The sequence below is a fragment of the Myxocyprinus asiaticus genome, chromosome 42, assembly GCF_019703515.2.
Source record: "Myxocyprinus asiaticus isolate MX2 ecotype Aquarium Trade chromosome 42, UBuf_Myxa_2, whole genome shotgun sequence".
NCBI lineage: Eukaryota > Metazoa > Chordata > Actinopteri > Cypriniformes > Catostomidae > Myxocyprinus > Myxocyprinus asiaticus.
In genome coordinates this window covers 535,076-554,003 of record NC_059385.1, presented here as the reverse complement: position 1 = coordinate 554,003, position 18,928 = coordinate 535,076, and the positions used below count along the sequence as shown (strand labels likewise).

The 18,928-nt window shown below is 39.8% G+C and overlaps 3 protein-coding genes across 6 annotated transcripts in view; 1 reads left to right on the top strand and 2 right to left on the bottom strand.

The window, feature by feature from the left end:
- Window positions 1-18,928, bottom strand: part of LOC127433071 (palmitoyltransferase ZDHHC8B-like) — a 241,047-nt gene that overhangs the window by 107,081 nt on the left and 115,038 nt on the right. The window lies entirely within an intron of this gene.
- Window positions 163-18,928, bottom strand: part of LOC127433095 (ATP-sensitive inward rectifier potassium channel 15-like) — a 344,355-nt gene continuing 325,589 nt past the window's right edge. Inside the window, exon 2 of one of the 2 annotated variants that reach the window (XR_007895834.1) lies at window positions 163-343. The gene's annotated coding sequence lies outside the window, so the exon portion shown is untranslated. Of the gene's footprint in view, window positions 344-11,519; window positions 11,730-18,928 lie in introns of those variants that run through there. The other variant, XR_007895835.1, reaches the window with a different exon arrangement.
- The window catches only part of LOC127433075 (myotonin-protein kinase-like), a 28,635-nt gene continuing 16,864 nt past the window's right edge, over window positions 7,158-18,928 (top strand). For 2 of the 3 annotated variants that reach the window (XM_051684725.1, XM_051684724.1), the window contains exon 1: window positions 7,158-7,683. In XM_051684725.1, coding sequence (XP_051540685.1) covers window positions 7,452-7,683 — 232 coding nt within the window. In that variant the 5' untranslated portion in view covers window positions 7,158-7,451. The remainder of the gene's footprint in view (window positions 7,684-18,928) is intronic. The other variant, XM_051684726.1, reaches the window with a different exon arrangement.

The following is an 18,928-nucleotide window of genomic DNA, read 5'->3' as shown; positions in this document are numbered from 1 at the left end:
TCCAGTTAAACTGCAAAGCAAAATTCCTGTTCTGACTGATTTTTTTCTCCCAGTTTGGAATGCCCAAATCCCACTACTTAGTAGGTCCTCGTGGTGGCGCGGTTACTCACCTCAATCTGGGTGGCGGAGGACAAGTCTCAGTTGCCTCCGCTTCTGAGATCGTCAATCCGTGCATCTTATCACGTGACATGTTGTGCATGACACCGCGGAGACTCACAGCATGTGGAGTGGATTTACCACACGCCCCATTGAGAGCGAGAACCACTAATCACGACCACGAGGAGGTTACCCCATGTGACTCTACCCTCCCTAGCAACCGGGCCAATTTGGTTGCTTAGGAGACCTGGCTGGAGTCACTCAGCACGCCCTGGATTCGAACTCACGACTCCAGGTGTGACAGTCAGCATCAATACTCGCTGAGATACCCAGACCCCCCCAGTTCTGACAGTGTTAAAAGTATGGATCAAGTTATCAAATTAATTATGTGAAATATTAATGAAGCCCTTGAATTACTATAATATAATCCACACATACTGTAACCAAGAAGTACTATGAATAGATTCTGAGGAATATGAGACTGGCCTGGAGTCAGTAGATATTTTATAACTGCTGATCTACCTGCATTTCACCAGCTGTTTAGTTTAGTTATTAATTTAGTAATGAAGCAGTCTGTTTAGTTATTGCTTTTAAGATCCCAAAACAAACATAAAGTCTAAGTATCAAAATATAACTTTCATTTGAACATTTAAATGGCCTTCATGTTCCTGTGCTGGAGTTTTACTGTCTCCGTGTGCTGTTATGATGTTGATGAACATGATGTGACACTTTATCTGTTGATCTCTCTCAGTTCTTGTCAGATATTCCTCTTGTCACTTTTTTATAGTTGTAACAACTGAAATGACACAAATGTAACTGTCATGTGCTAAAATGGGTTTTTATTGGACAAAATCAGCTGCGTAGGAAAGATATTCTCTGTAACAAATCTCTCTGTTACATTCAAAACACAAACGGAGTGCAAAAGTAACATTTAAAATAAAGTAATAATTAACACAAACGTTGCATGGTATTACATTTGACAAAACTGTGATACAATGAGTAAGGAATTTTCTACAGTTCATACATTATGTTGTATAAATGTCAAGGCAGTGTGACTCTTCTGCATGTGTTCAAATGAGATCAGCAGTATGTCATAATTTTTCTGTTTATGGGAACAACACTCAAAATATACAGTATATGACACCCATAAATACTTATGATTTATATTGTGTTCATCCAATGAAATCTTATGTTTTCCCTAATATCAGAATGCACAATATAAGTGTTTTTAGCTCACAGATGTGATAAATATAAATGAATAATGAATGAAAAAGTGTAAATACAGCGTTCATGTATTTCACTGTTACTGGTGTGTCCCATGATTCAGCTTCAGAAGTAGGGTGGAGCTGCGTTTGATGATGTAGGTGAAGGGGGAGGAGTCAGTCTGCTGTAGTCCATCAGTACACCTGCGCCAGGTGATGATGAACGCTTACAGAGAGGAACTGTACAAGAGATAAAGGCAGATACTGACTTAATCAATGAATGCTTTATTTTTTAAAGGTTGTGTTCAGTTAAATGAAATACAAATCAGAACTGGGTGCAGTGTGAATGAAGCAGAGCCCACAATTCTGACCTGTCCACGTCACCCTGCTTGTTAGGGTCACAGTGCTCTTGGAAAGGGTCTTCCTCCTCACCGATAGAGTTTTGTGTCTGTAGACGCCACTTCAGCTCTCCGCTCTCCTCTGACGGCTCCACCACTATAGTCAGGGCCATAGCAAAGTATTCAGGGCCCCATTACTGTATATTGCTCTGGGCCCCTTTCCTATTAAAAAATGCAGTTTAGAATTTGATGTGGGGCCCCCCTGGACCTGTGGGCTGCTAGAATCATTACCAACTTTCACCCCACTAGCTACGGCCATGACTGTAGATGATAGACACTCCTTCAACCGCACCGCTCCGCCCGACAACCGCTCACCTGACACCTGCTCTGACGGCTCCGGGAAAATCTGGATGTACACAGGTGAGTGAAAACGTGTGTGGAGTATACAGTGTCACAGTGTACAGTTAAATCACACTTAAGTGTCAAAATACACTTGTTTTCACTCAAAACAAGGTGAGACAGCGTTTAGCTATAATGCCACCCGCAGCTGGCACCAGCTTCCAGAAGAGGTTAGATGTGTCCCAACAGTTGCCACATTTAAATCCAGACTGAAGACACTCCTGTTTAACTGTGCATTTACTGACTGAGTATTGTGCTGCACTTATTGATTTCACTGAATCATTTTGCTTTTGTCTTTCATTTTAATTATTCTATTTAATTATTATTTTTTTATATAACTTTTTCTCAGTGTGTGTGTTAACAATTTAATATTCTTTTTCATCTTATTCATTTTAATCATTTAAAATGTATTTTTGTACTTTTTATTCTTATTTCATGTTCTTAATTGGTTTTCATTAATTTTATGTATCTTGTATTTTCTTTAAAATGTATATGTAAAGCACTTTAAACGTGCCTTGCCTTAAAAAATGTCTTAATGTCACTGCATTAGATAAAATGTACTTTTCTTTTTTTTTTTTTTTTTTATAATAAAATTCCATCAGATTGAATTAGGTAATCTTTATTGAAATAAAACAAACAATAAAAACTAAATATTTTAATTTGATTAATTATGTTAAACATTACACAATTCAATTTGATGGAATTTTGTTAAGAAATTTAATTCTTAAAAATAGGCTAAAAATGTGTGTTGATAGTGAATGTGTTGAACTCCACCTTTGGTTCTTCTGTTAGAACACCTGTGTGACTTCATAATCCACTAAAAATCACCACAACACCAGTTCATTCAAAGTCATTGAGCAAACATCACCCAGAAAAGTGTGTTCTGAGAAATTTGAGACATGCACATCACACTTGTTTTGATATCTAATGCATTTACACATTTATGTGACTGAAGTGTCCAGATACTTTCTGGCGTGAGTGCCGGTACCTGATACGGCAGGTGTTCTCCTCTCCTCTGCAGCCGAAACGGCTCCATACTGGAGTCCTGTGGACCTTAATACATTATACTGCACATACACGCACAGAGTTATCACATATTAATCTAAGATGTATTTAAACTGCTGTTAACCCTTGAATGCATGGGTTTTTCGCCAAACATTATTACCTACATGCATCTTTAGTGACCCAGCACATATATATCTATCACAAATGGATCAACAAAATGCCCAGATAGTGTAAAATAATAGAATATATTTTGATGTTGCATTTATCCTATATCAAGGAGATGACGCAACAAATGATAGAACGGGATGCATAACTGCCACACTGAAATCTCATGAGACGCAACTACCTGACAAACACATACTGAGCTACACATAACACATAAGATACACATAAGCTACACATATGTATTTTCTCAGGCATTTATTGAATCTAAATAGATGCACAACTTACAGAATTTCAGTAGGACACCCAAGTGTAAACAGCATTTAAACACGCTAAACAATCTGGGCAAATGCCCCTTTTAGCAGTACAGTATACTGCTTCAGATGCAGCATAAAAATAGCTTAATATCTGCACAAACCAGACCAGAAGAGCAGTTTTTAAAATGCTGCTCCAGTACAAGTGCAAGTCCAGTACATGCATGTTATAATGATCCACACATATGAGACGAGTTCTGAGTTCTGAATCCCAGTAAGATTCACATCACCTTCACATTGTATCTGTTCACTGTAAACCTGTTTTTGTCCACTTTGTGATGGGGTCTCTCTCAGCCCACTTTTCATCATCATTTTTTACAACCCAATAATAAGTTAAGAAATTATGTTGGAGGGGTCGAGGAGACCGATTGCACCACCTTTAGTGAGCCGCTGGCACCCCCCCTTTACATGCCGCCCCCTATGCATTGCATACCTTGCATATATGGTTTTTGCACCTCTGGGAATTATTCAAATGTGCAATCAGTGAATCTAGAGCACGTTCAGCTCATAGCCTCACAGCACATGCAGAATATACATTTACTTAATTAAATCGCAATCTTTGCGGATTGATAATCACACCACGTCAAATTGCGATTTCGATTTTATTTCGATTAATCGTTCAACCCTAAACCAGACAATATGAAAGTTTATTGCATGGCTCTCTAAAATACTGTGATTGATCAATCGTCACAAAACATTTCCTTGTCAATATCGCCCTTTCCTGAACACATTTGCAACATATTACATAAAAAAAAACAAAAAAAAAAACATAGTGGTGTCATTGTAGTTTTAGCTACTTTTTTGCTAGTCAAACACTTTTCTCAAGTAACAATAATTGATGAAATAGAAATATTAATTTGACTGTATTCTCATAGAAATTAAGTAAATGGTTTTCACATGGAATGCTCAGAACTGCTGTTGCTGTCAGTGTATTTGTTGTTGTTTTGTTTAATCCACACACAACATTAGTCCAACATTCCCGCGGCATTCACTGAACACACAACACGCACTCACACACACGTACACGTGTGTGCTTTGGTAAGTGAAGTTACTGTGTAATGAAGATGCAGAATGACAACATCTGCAAACGAATATTCTCTCTACAGCAGTACACATTTACTGTATTATTGTTTTGTAACATTACTTGTGATGATGTCATAATGAATGACAGGGATTATGTTGGTTAGGGCTGCACAATTAATTTAAAAAATAATCGAGACTAAAATGACAGCTGTTGCAATTAACTGATGGTGAAAAATGTAAATTACAGTATTGTATTTGGAGCTACTGCAGCTGCATCGACTTTTATTGTAACGATTCACAGACATGTTCATTGAACACACAAGTCTATCAGTAATAGTGCAACAACAAAACAAGAATGCTCCTATTATAATATTAAAGCATTAAAGTATTCAGGAACACAGTTTTCAGCTAGTTTTTGATGCGTAGCCTACATATGTAGAATATGGCATGCAATTGCCCCACACAATAATAATTGTAATTACTATAGTAATGGAAATAATCGACAATTATGACTTGCCATAATCGTGCAGCCTGAGATAATGTCACCATGACCAGTGATGACACTGTGTAACAATTTTTTTTTCTTTTTCAGGGTAGTAAGTGATAAAGAATTTGTGTCTTTTCGTTCAGAAAAAAACAACATATGAATCCAAATGAACATGTACTTATACTAAAGTAATATTCAAAGCCGTGCTGGTCCATAATGGTAACAAGTACCCATCTCTTCCCCTGACTTTGGTCCCCTCACTCGGTGCACCTCAAACAGGATTACAACAACATTAAGACCTTGCTGAACGCCTTGAAGTATGATGAGTACGGCTGGGAGGTCATAGGAGACTTCAAAATGGTGGCATTCCTGATGGGACTCCAAGGTGGTTTTACCAAGTTTCCCTGTTATCTTTGCCTTTGGGACAGAAGGGACACTAAGACAGCGGACCGAGTTCTCTGTGTGGAGGAACAACATCAAGTGGGAGCCACTGGTGGACCCCCTGAAGGTGCTGATGCCACCACTGCACATCAAATTGGGCCTTATGAAACAATTTGTCAGAGCTCTAGATAAGGAGTCGGCAGCCTTCAAGTACCTTCAAGACTTCTTCCCTAAGCTGTCTGAGGCAAAGGTCAAACCCGGTGTCTTCGTCGGACCACAGATAAAGAAGGATTTTGGATTCATATGTTGTTTTTTTCTGACTTTATGTGAACGAAAAGACACAAATTCGCCCGTTTTCTCATTGGAAATAGGTACATTTTAAAATATCACTGTCCTGGTCACAAAAGCAAAGTTTGTGGGGAATAATAGCCATTTTCTATACTTTTGAGGCATAAGCAATTAGGGAATAACACTTACTACCCAGGAACAAAAATTGTTACATAGTGACCAGTAATACACCTCTAGAGGGAGACAGATCTCAGGGATAATGACAGTCACATGGTCATTTTCTGGATCACCCTTTTGGGGGTTTATTTGGCCATGATGACTGGTTGATTACACAGCTATATATGAATTAAATATATTTTCATGACATATTGATATGAGTTTTTATTATTATTATTATTTAGTGAGGGGAAAAAGGAGTGTGGAGTGAATACGAGAGACATGAAACTAGCACAGCAATGGAGAAAATCACTTGCGTGAGACATACAAATATCAGGATATCAGGACCTCTTTTTAGGGTTACTTGATTTGACCTAAACAAAATGTGCCTTTTTATAAAAATATAAATAAAGTAAAATATCTAGTATTTTTTAAAAACTTCACACTGTCTTGAGGGTTTAAGAGAGTCCTCTCTGTTTTATGTTTTTATTTATTTATTTATTTTTTATTAATTCTTTTGGCTTTCATTTGGTGAACAAAAGTTTTTCCAAATAATAATATTTTTAAACTACATTGTTTCACTGCTTTTTAAAAATAATAGTAATAATAATAATAATTATAATATAGTAAAAAAAATATTTTTCAAGAATTTCAGCTTTCATTGATTTTCTTAAGCCGTATTTATTTATTCATTTATATTTATTGTCTCCAGACGGTTACATCACTTACACATTTTTACCTTCCGCTCCAGAAAAAATATAAAAATGACCTGAACTCTTGAATGTTCATTATAGTAGAAGTGTATTCAAGTCATAGTTTTGTGTGTGTATTTTTGAACAACTTAGATCCGGACAAAATGAGTGAGCATCACGTTATTGGTCCATGTACAATTTCTGAACACCTGTCCTCATGCTAATGTACTGTGTTCTGAACACCTAACCCGACCCTAACCCTAACTTCACAACCACTGCACCGATATAGAAAGAGTGTGTTTGAATAAACAGAGGGAGAGAGAGCGAGAGAACCAGAACTTGAGAGAGGAAACAGGACAGAATCACTCAGAGAACGAGCTGGAGAGAGAGATTACCCTGATGATAAGCACTTGGTCTGGAGGACAGGTTTAGACTTCCAGGGGGTTTATGGTGGTTTGTACTGGTCTGAGACTGTAGAGAGAGTTAGAAGAGATATGACACAGTTTATACTACTGTGTCTGCAGGAACTTTGAGAACACACACTCAACAACATGTGTGAAGAGCAGAGAGACAGAAAGAGTAGGAGACTTTGACTTTTAAAATGGAGAGAGTCTGAGAGAGAGACAGACAGAGTGAGAGAGAGACAGACAAAGCAGCAAACACCAAAAAAGGTCTTGAGCTCACGCTGGGAGTTCTGCTGCAGAAATAAACGGACAGAGAGAGAGAGAGAGAGAGAGAGACGAATAAAGAGACACACAGACAGACAGGAAATGTGTAGAACGATACAGCAGCTCACACAGGAAACAGATGTTTGACACAGGGGTGTGAATCGCGACAGGTCAGCGTGTGTTTAGTGAATCATGGAACGGGGTTGAATCAGATGAATCGGTCTCCTCTGGAGCGTCGGCATGTCTGTGGGCCCTGGGGCCAAAGAGCCCGCTCATCTGAGGGACACCGGCCTGAGTGAACACACCCCTGTCAAAGCGGGCATCCTGAAGGATCCGGGTGAGCCGGTGGCGGGTCAGGTGATTGGTCCGGTCGGCCTTCAAACGCTGCTGGATCTGCTGGTGGGAGTTTATCAGGAGTTTCGCTCGTCTGCGCTGGCGAGAGAAAAACACGTCAACAGATTCCTGCAGTGGGGTGAGTGACTCTTCATCACACTCTTCCTCTGTGTGTGTGATCAGTGTATTTAAGGTAGCCTGTGTAGAAAGTATGTGAAGGTAAAAGTTTAACATTTACAGATTGACCCCATTGACTTCCATTGTAAGTGTCTCACTGGAACACACATTTGTGCTTTTTATAAAGAAAATGAGGAACGAGTCGAAATAAATTTTTGTGGTAATCAACATTATGACACAAATGCTGTCGATTGAACAACATGTATTGAACCTGGAATATTCCTTTAAGGCTTCAAAAACTTGGGAACACTTTTAACAGGAGTAGAATGACATGAAAAGTAAAATTATAAATATTTCCACATTAGAGTGCTTCAGAAGTGGTTAATCTGCTGCTTTGAGTGCGTTCATTTGGAGAGCTCACATAATGCAATAACACCGCAAAATGACATAAAACCGTGCCATTCATGGAATTTTTATATTCGCCTAATTCCCTTATTTGGATGGTAAAACATGATTGGAAGTGCACAATATTTGCTTCTACCTCAGATAATTGCGATCAGGCGATTATGTACAGTAATTATCATTCCAAATGACATGAGGGTGAGTAAATGATGACAGAACGTTCTTTTTTGGGTAAAAATGTCAGTTTTATATGTATGTGTTTAAACAGGTTTGAGTGTGCAGGAGTGTGTAAATCTCATTGTGACATTGCAGTTTTATATTTAAGAGAACCCAGTTGTTGTCACATCCGAAAATATGCCACACACACACACACACACACACACACACACACACACAGAGCAGTGACATTCAGTTTTGACTCTTCTGGTCACCCTACATGGTCCGCATGCGGCCTTGAGCAGAGAGAGAGAGAGAGAGAGAGAGAGAGAGAGAGAGAGAGCAGCCAAAATCAACACACATCAGACTATGACTCTCTCTCTCTCTCTCTCTCTCTCTCTAAACTCTGTTAAACAGGCTCCTGTTTTAATCTCAGTAGTTCATCATAAACAGGATTTTGTACAATAGAGTCCAAAAGTCTGAGATCACCAGTAGAAATGTTTCTATTTTGCATTCTTGTGTAATTAAATACAAAAATTATGAAATAAACTTTCAGCATAACAATTAGTGAAAATGTACATGACTATAAGAATGTCTTAGTATTTGCTTTGTGCCCATTTTGCTGTAATCACAGCATGCACATGAAGAAATCCTGATGATCGTGTTCTCCAGCATGATCTGAGAATGTTCCAAAGAGCATCTTGTGTGCTTCAATCTGACCGTTTGCACAAAGACTTCACATGATCAATAACACACAATTAGTTACCTATAGAAATACTGCAGAATCTGAAATATTTCTTGTTCATTTGATGTCATACTTTGTTTTACATTTTTCAGAAACCTGAAACTGTTAAAAAAAATATCCAACCGTATAGAGAGTGCTGCAAAAGTGGGCTATAAAGTTAAGGTGCTCTGTGGTCAAAGGTTCAAACTAGTCCAAAAGAGCAAAATACCCATGACACTGTTATGACATTATAAAGCCTTTATTATCACATGTCTGTACACAAAACACATGGTGAGAAACAGATCAATATTTAGTCCTTTTTTGCTATAAATCTACACCTTTGAACAGCCCCGACCAGTAGGTGGCTGAATGTGGAAGTGAATGTGTACATTTATAGTAAAAAAAGACTGAAATATTGATCTGTTTCTCACCCACACCTATCATATCACTTCAGAAGACATGGATTAAACCACTGGAGTCTTATGGATTACTTTTATGCTGCCTTTATGTGCTTTTTGGAGCTTCAAAGTTGCATTGTATGGACCTACAGAGCTGAAATATTCTTCTAGAAATCTTCATTTGTGTTCTGCAGAAGAAAGAAAGTCAGACACATCTGTAACGGCATGAGGGGGGAGTCATTTTGGGGGGAACTATCCATTTAAGCCATTCGGCCAAGCTGGCCCAGGCACACTTAGCTAGCAAACACAAGTCTTGATGGTAGATCTGCATTGTTGGGGGCTTATGTGTTGATGTCTTTGTGCAGCTTTCCTGCTTTTTTTTTTTGTGCAGCAGCAGTGAAGCAAATCTACCCTGCCAAGACCCAATCCTGTCAATGTGTCATACGCACATTAACATGCTAAAGCAACGAACACGTCTGCAATCGGTTAATGCTCTATCTCTGCAAACAACACGTTGTCAATTTTGACACAATGCGAGTAGACCTCAGTGGAATGCTGTAATTGACATTTTTCATTAGTAGGCTGTTAGTCAGTTGTGGCAGCTGTAATAGTAATCTCGATAATTAATTCTATGAATTGTGCAGCTCTAATTTTACCTTAAATAGTTTATGTCCATGTTTATGTTAGATTTAGAATCCCAGATTGTGATCTCAGTACGTTGGACTACACTATACCTTATATCGAAATGTCACGTGTCTTTCATGCTTATAAACACGGGGGACAGATGCAATGCTCACAACAGACGTGTTAAATGACACGGAATAAACCTGCTGCATCACAACAGAAACTGACACATGCACAATCAAGAGTTCTGATCCTAAAACTACTGATGAGATATTGAGTCAGACAAGACAAGACTGTGATGGGACAGACAATGAGACAAAGGCAGACAGACAGACAGAGAGAGAGAGAGAGAGAGACAGGCTGCTTTCAGTGTTTGTCATCGTCTCTGTTGGAAACAGTTTTCCATTTTTAATTCTGGCAGGGGCTTCTCTGTTGATTCATGGGAGCTGAAAGAGTAAACAGTAGGAAGGGAGATCCATACTAAACTTTCCATAGTCAGAACAGGGGGATGGGGGCCATGACACAGGACGTGATAACATCACCATGGCGACCCTCAGCTGCTTGCCTTAAAACAGACGTTAGCATGCTATTATTAGACTCATGTGTTCTGTTTGTGAGTGGGATGTCCCACAGGCTCACTGTTCTATTGTAAAGACGGGAATGACTGTGTGTGTTCAACATGACAACGTTTGGACCAGTACCAGCATGCACTATGAGCTGTTAGATTCTCCTCCAAAACACTTTTGTGACAGTCAGTGTGATCAACTCACCTTCAACTAAATACAATTCACACGAAACAATTACTTGAATTCACATCTTCTATGATGAACATGTTTTCAGTTATTAAAACCAAAACTGTCATGTGGTGTAACCGACAGAGACAGAAACATCAAGTCTTATTGTAAACTGAAATGTTAATACTTTATAAAAATTTGTAAACATAATTTTATAGAGATTGCACTCAAAAAGAGATGTTTCTAGTACAGGTTGACCGATGGAGGACTTTGAGAACAAAGGTGGTGGAAAAGTCTGATAACCGATTATCGGCAGATTGATTGGAATATTCCGGGTTCAATACAAGTTAAGATCAATCGACAGCATTTGTGACATAATGTTGATTACTACAAAAATTTGTTTAGACTCGTCCCTTGTTTATCTTTAAAAAAAGCACAAATGTGTGTTCCAGTGAAACACTTACAATGGAAGTCAATGGGGCCAATTTTTGGAGGCAGAAATGTGCACTTACATTAATTCTTCTGTTAAAACTCATGTATTATTTCAGCTATAAAGTTGTTGTTGTTACGGTCGCTTTAGGGTTAGCGTTACATCGTCATGTCAGTGAAGTTGTAAAATTGTAGAGTTCAATGGGGTAAAAGGCTCCATTGATTTTATTTTCTCCCAAAACACTAAATAGCATTAAAACTACCACAGGACTTTCCTAAACACCTGCTGTCACTATACACTGGAAAATGTTCCTGTTCCATGAGATATTTGCGTCTGGTGTCTAAAGTTTGATTCTGAGGCAATTTTGAGGGTGGCGGAGGACAAATCTCAGTTGCATCCGCACATCTTATCACGTGACTCGTTGTGCATGACACCGTGGAGACTCACAGCATGTGGAGGCTCATGCTACTCTCCACGATCCACACACAACTTACCACACGCCCCATTGAGAGCGAGAACCACTAATCACGACCACGAGGAGGTTACCCCATGTGACTCTACCCTCCCTAGCAACCGGGCCAATTTGGTTGCTTAGGAGACCTGGCTGGAGTCACTCAGCACACCCTGGATTCAAACTTGCGACTCCAGGGGTGATAGTCAGCGTCAATACTCGCTGAGATACCCAGACCCCAATATGATCTAATTTGTAATATTTATGTAGCTAATGAAAATCCCTGAAATTAACACATTTCTTTTAAGACAAAATACTTATTTATCATTTTCAGTTTTGTTCAAAGTCATTAAGTCAAACATGTTTCAATAACTGTCCAATAAGTGAAAGGAGTATTTAATAGTATTTGGGGTAAAAAGCCCCCCTGTTGCAGGTGCTAAAGGCCTCTATTAAACATATAATAGATTTGTTGTGAAGAATGTTCAAGGTGGACTCACATTGACTGATTCAATCATAATAGAGATTAGTTTGTTTATAGAATACTTGAGATGTAATAAAATGTAATAAAATGTAATAAAATGTGTTTGAAATGAACAGGAAATGGGTGACTTATGGGTGGTTATTTTGAGTAAGCTTCATCTTAATTTGTTTCTCAAAAAAAAAAGCATCTTGCTGTCTCAAAGATATTTGCATTAGCTGATAGATTTTGCCCTATAACTATTACCCCTATATCTATACAATATCACTTTAAAACCCCTAGGGACCTTTTACCCCAAGTCAAAAACAACCTTCTGTTTTTATTTCTTTTCACACAAATTATGTTGCTCCATCAATATTCAATAAAAATAAATATACATATTTTTTGTCCTTGATAGATTTTGTGACCATAAACAGCAACATTTCCTTAAGGGGCGCCTTTAGCCCCATTGTACCCTATATAACTTCATCTTGTAGCTATACTTTTGAAACAATTTCTGGATTGACCCCATTGACTTCCATTGTAAGTGCCTCACTTACAACAGATTTTTGCATTATTTAAGGAAAATAAGGAACAGGTCGAAATTTATTTTTGTGGTAATCAACATTATGCCACAAATGATGTCGACTGAGCTTAATTTATACTGAACCCGGAATATTCCTTTTAAAATTAATTTATAGAATGTTAAAAAATGAAATTCTTAGTCTTTCCTTACTGTGGCGGGCACAAACATAGAAGCTACAAGAGTCCAAAATGAACAAAATCCCATATGCAGTTTATTTTTCAACCAAACTCCCAATAATAATAGAAAAAATATATATTTGGTGCATAGCGCAGGACTTTAACTATAAACAAGCCCGAAACACACCAGGGACTCTTATTTTGAAATGAAGGAGACTTGGTTTTGTTACAATGCTCTACATTTATATATATCTTGACATCCCCATGAGGTGTCAGGTTTATTCATAATATGTTATTAATATATACTGTATATATTTTATTTATTTTATTTTTCCCCAGATGAGTTTTAATGAGGAAAAGAGTTCTCATTAATTAACCTATCACCTTGTGGTGATGTCATGATTAGGGCTGTCAATTGGTAGGAAGTCAGCTGATTCTTAAACTGACGTTGTTTCCTTGGTCCACAAGAGGGCGCATTAAATACATAAACCATTCAGCACCATTATATTATTGCAAAGAACATTCCTGGCTGTTAAAAAAAAGAGTATTCTATTTTCAACTACTGTGTATAAAATAAATAAAAAGTTTTAGCCGGTCCATATTCTCAAATGTTAAGACAAAAGTAATATGAGGGGGAAATGCTTCAATTGGCAGTCCACATGGTGTTATACAGGGGTGTAAAGTAATTGAATAAAAATACTGAAGTATTATACTTAAGTATTATTTTTAGAGATTTTTAATTTACTCGAGTGCAATTTAAACTGAATACTTGTACTTTTACTTAATTGCATTTCCAAAGAATAGTACTTTTTACTTTTTACTTTTCACAGACCAGAGGTCAGTCATTTAAAATGGAGTTTCCACCATCTGTAGAGGTGGAATTTCGGATCTGATTTGAGCTTTGGATACGCTGAAATATTTGTGTGACCGCCCGACTGAATGTGATGTATTCAAAACTGTGAGCACAAATCAAGTGAGAAACACTGACGGTTTTTCTCCTAAACTTTATTCTAAATGCCTGCTACTTCTAAAGATTGGAAAGTCAAAAATGATCATTCATGTTGCAAATATATATATAAAAACAAAAGGCATTTGTAATTAAATGTGTATTTATGACATGTATTTACACTTGCCTTCAAATTTAAATCATATCTATGAATTTCTACTTCCTACTTCCTGAATTATTATAGTTGTTGTTAGGCAACTATTAATTATACTAAAAACTATTAAACCAGCAATGATAATGATGATAATAATGATAATAAAAATAATGGAATCTGAGTAAATATTAATTTTATTGAATTCATCCATGATCTGGCAGCAAACCTCAGAAAACAATTCACAAAACCAAAAACATTACTAACTTTCTTCAAAGCTTATTTTGATTATTTTTAATCTTTCTCTACGTCTCAAGTGGCTGGATGCTCTGACATCGCAATTCGTGAGTGTCTTCTCCCATGCAACGAACATTGCGTGACTATGACAACATTTTTGCAAAATAAAATTATGTGGTTCATTACACGTCTCAGGGCAGTTCCGAAGTGAAATGTCCACTGTGTGGTGCTAAAAGCGAGTGAAATGTCCACTGTGTGGCGTTATAAGCGAGTGAAATGTCCACTGTGTAGCGCTAAAAGCGAGTGAAATGTCCACTGTGTGGCGCTATAAGCGAGTGAGATGTCCACTGTGTGGCGCTATAAGCGAGTGAGATGTCCACTGTGTGGCGCTATAAGCGAGTGAAATGTCCACTGTGTGGAGCTATAAGCGTGTGAAATGTCCACTGTGTGGCGCTAAAAGCGAGTGAAATGTCCACTGTGTGGCGCTATAAGTGAGTGAGATGTCCACTGTGTGGCGCTATAAGTGAGTGAGATGTCCACTGTGTGGCGCTATAAGTGAGTGAGATGTCCACTGTGTGGCGCTATAAGTGAGTGAAATGTCCACTGTGTGGCGCTATAAGCGAGTGAAATGTCCACTGTGTGGCGCTATAAGCGAGTGAAATGTCCACTGTGTGGCGCTATAAGCGAGTGAAATGTCCACTGTGTGGCGCTATAAGCGAGTGAAATGTCCACTGTGTGGCGTTATAAGCGAGTGAAATGTCCACTGTGTAGCACTAAAAGCGAGTGAAATGTCCACTGTGTGGCGCTATAAGCGAGTGAGATGTCCACTGTGTGGCGCTATAAGCAAGTGAGATGTCCACTGTGTGGCGCTATAAGCGAGTGAAATGTCCACTGTGTGGCGCTATAAGTGAGTGAGATGTCCACTGTGTGGCGCTATAAGTGAGTGAGATGTCCACTGTGTGGCGCTATAAGTGAGTGAAATGTCCACTGTGTGGCGCTATAAGTGTGTGAAATGTCCACTGTGTGGCGCTATAAGCGAGTGAAATGTCCACTGTGTGGCGCTATAAGCGAGTGAAATGTCCACTGTGTGGCGCTATAAGCGAGTGAAATGTCCACTGTGTGGCGCTATAAGTGTGTGAAATGTCCACTGTGTGGCGCTATAAGCGAGTGAAATGTCCACTGTGTGGCGCTATAAGCGAGTGAAATGTCCACTGTGTGGCGCTATAAGCGTGTGAAATGTCCACTGTGTGGCGCTATAAGCGAGTGAGATGTCCACTGTGTGGCGCTATAAGTGAGTGAAATGTCCACTGTGTGGTGCTATAAGCGGGTGAAATGTCCACTGTGTGGCTCTATAAGCGAGTGAAATGTCCACTGTGTGGCGTTATAAGCGAGGGAAATGTCCACTGTGTGGCGCTAAAAGCGAGTGAAATGTCCACTGTGTGGCGCTATAAGTGAGTGAAATGTCCACTGTGTGGCGCTAAAAGCGAGTGAAATGTCCACTGTGTGGCGCTATAAGCGAGTGAAATGTCCACTGTGTGGTGCTAAAAGCGAGTGAAATGTCCACTGTGTGGCGCTAAAAGCGAGTGAAATGTCCACTGTGTGGTGCTAAAAGTGAGTGAAATGTCCGCTGTGTGCATAAACTGAAATGTCTGGAGGAGGTGAACACAGATGTGAGGTTCTTGGTCATACACTTTCCACCGCCATGCCGAAAAAAACTCCTCTATCGGGTTTAGAAAGGGAGAGTATGCAGGCAGAAAGATGTTGGAAAACCTCGGGTTATTAGTAAACCAGTCACGAACCAGAGCAGAAAGATGGAAGCTGACGTTATCCCAAACAACAACGTAGCGAGGCTGCTCTGGTTGTGCTGGCTCCCTCTGGTCAAGCTGGAACACACGCTCTCTTAGACCATCAAGGAAACCAAGGAGGAGCATAGTGTTATAGGGTCCAAGAATGGCATGGCGGTGGAGTACCCCTCGTTGGCTGATGGCCGTGCACATAGTGACGTTCCCTCCTCGCTGGCCAGGGACATTCACAATAACCCGTTGGCCAATTATGTTCCTCCTCCTCCTCTTCCTCCTCTTCCTCTTCCTTCACCTCTTCCTCCACTCCCTACTGCTCTTCCTCCTGCTCCTCCTCTCTGGTGTCCTCGACCTCTACCTTCATGTCTCTCTGGATCCATTGTTCCAAAACTGAATGAACTGACTCGGGCCCTTTTATCTATCTATTGAAGGTTCTGATTGGTGTGTGATCAATTTTGACTCTTAGTGTTTCCACCTGGGTAACTGTGTGCTAACTGAGCTCAAGCTGTGCTGACTTGAGTGAACAATACTGAATGCTAGTGCTTTCTAAATGACCACATGGTGTAGGCAATGAGAAATGAAGGAATTTTTATGTAGAGTTTTGCAGTGACAGTTCAACAAATCTGACTCATGTGTCAAAACAGTGGAATAGTGTTTATAGTTTAGGGAAATGGGTGTGCTTTTTGATAAATGGTGTTATGGTTTTGAAATTTTAGTTCAAAAGCCTGGTTATAGTGTTTAAGCAATCGAGAAAAACTGTAACAGCGAAATACCACATTGTTTTTTATTCAGTACAGTTGTATGTAGCGTAGCAATATTCAGAGATAGCAGTGGTATTCGGCTGAACTCGGTGGTGAAGCGGCTCAGACTATGAGCACAGGTCAGGGGCTGTTCAATCAGACGAAACACAACAGAATGGAACAGAACGTGAGAATCTGGAGACACACATTTCCAAGTTGAATATCTTTCCTGACAAAGCATTTAAATAACTCACTGATTAATCTGAGAAATGCTTATAAGAGAGCAAGACGCAATGGCCAAAGACCTCCACCAACTGTAAGGGGCTGTTCACACCGAACGCTTTTGCAACCATCCATTTGTTTTTCTATGTAAACGCGCTAGACGAACGTCTTAGTTTCACTTTGTGTTTGTTTATTCAGCATCTTGTGCAGGAGCGCTGTTTTTTAGATGATGTGTCTAATTAAAAAGAACTTTAAAAGCATATTGAGACACCTGCTTTCTGTTAAACTGTATTTGTTGCGCTGTGTCAACCCTTATTTAGTGAAAGAATGCAATCGACCTGAAGTCATCGTCAGTGCCTGGTACACATCCAAAATACGAATGCACAGTTTTAGCATTCGAATGTGCATTTTTTTCTTAAATTTGACGAATATTAAAATTTTTAATTTTAATTTGACAGCCCTAGTCATGATATTCACCGATCAGCCACAACATTAAAACCACCTGCCTAATATTGTGTAGGTCCCCCTCGTGCCGCCAAAACAGTGCCAACCCGCATCTCAGAATAGCATTCAGCACAATTGTACGAGTAGTTATCTGAGTTACCGTAGACTTTGTCAGCTCGAACCAGTCTGGCCATTCTCTGTTGACCTCTCTCATCAACAAGGCATTTCCGTCCACAGAACTGCCGCTCACTGGATGTTTTTGTTTTTGGCACCATTCTGAGTAAATTCTAGAGACTGTTGTGTGTGAAAATCCCAGAAATACTCAAACCAGCCCATCTGGCACCAACAATCATGCCACAGTCCAGATTACTGAGATCACATTTTTTCCCCATTCTGATGGTTGATGTGAACATTAACTGAAGCTCCTGACCTGTATCTGCATGATTTTATGCACTGCAGTGCTGTTACACGATTGGCTGATTAGATAATCGCATGGATGATTGTCAGCAACTGGCTCCTCCACCTCCTGGTGGTCAGCAACCTTGTAACACGGTTCATGTTATTAGGAAGGAGGAAGCAGAAGTCGGCAGAACAATTCTACGTGGGATTTATTTACAACAAACAAAGATCCGTTTTTAACGTAAATGACATAAAATACTGCTTTTCAGAAAAGTCTTCAAAACACATTAACATGCAGACACACACAGAACATGCGTGCCAGTCTCTCTCTCCCCGCCTCTAATGTTCTCTCCCTCTTTATAGCTCTCCCCAGCATTTCTGCAACGAGGTACAGCTGATAATCATCAAGAGTGTGCTCACGTGTGAACACTTACCATTCCCTCTCTCTCCAGACTAACGCTCAACCACGTCCTCACCTCCACAAACCGGCTCCACCGCCTCCAGGTGGTCCGCAAGAAAACAGCCGGTACCGTTCCTCCTCCTCCTTCTCCGTCTCTTCGAATGGGTCATCGGAGGGCTGGGGATCTGGCTAACCAAGGGTGGGAGGGTGGAACAGTCTACCTTGGGGAGCTCCTCTTGGAATGGTAGTTTGGGCTCCCCATGATGGAAAATGTGGTAGACAAAGTCCCCAGCTTCTCCATCTCCCATTGGCTAAGAGGTTGATTGAGGCAGGTGTTAAAAAATTCTTTAAGGTCAGCCTCAGCATAATCCAGCTCATCCACTGCGATAAGAAAATGGCAGGCAAGGTCCCTCATGTCAGCTTTCGCCAGACGGACCTTGCGGAGGTGGACGAGCTGGGCCATACGTCGCCGGATGGTGGGAGTGGTGGGAGATGGAAAAAGGGACAACAAACTGGCATGGGACAAAAGCAGAGGGAGGTTAAATAGGGAAGGAAATAAGGAGGGTAATGAGGGAAAGCAGGTGAGGCAAATGAACTGATAACAAGGTAACAAGAGGGTGGGGCCAAGATGAGAGACTGGAGAGCACATGGCAAACAAACTTAACAGGAGCCATGTGCTCACCTCAAACACAATAGACAAGACAGCACACAAGACTGACAGAAGAGCGCATGGCAAGAGAACTGAACCTGAAGCCATGAACTCACAAGGACAAGACATGGAGCACGAGTGTCCGGATCCTGACACCAGAACCGAAACCAAATTAGACCAAAAAGTCAGGACTCATACACCA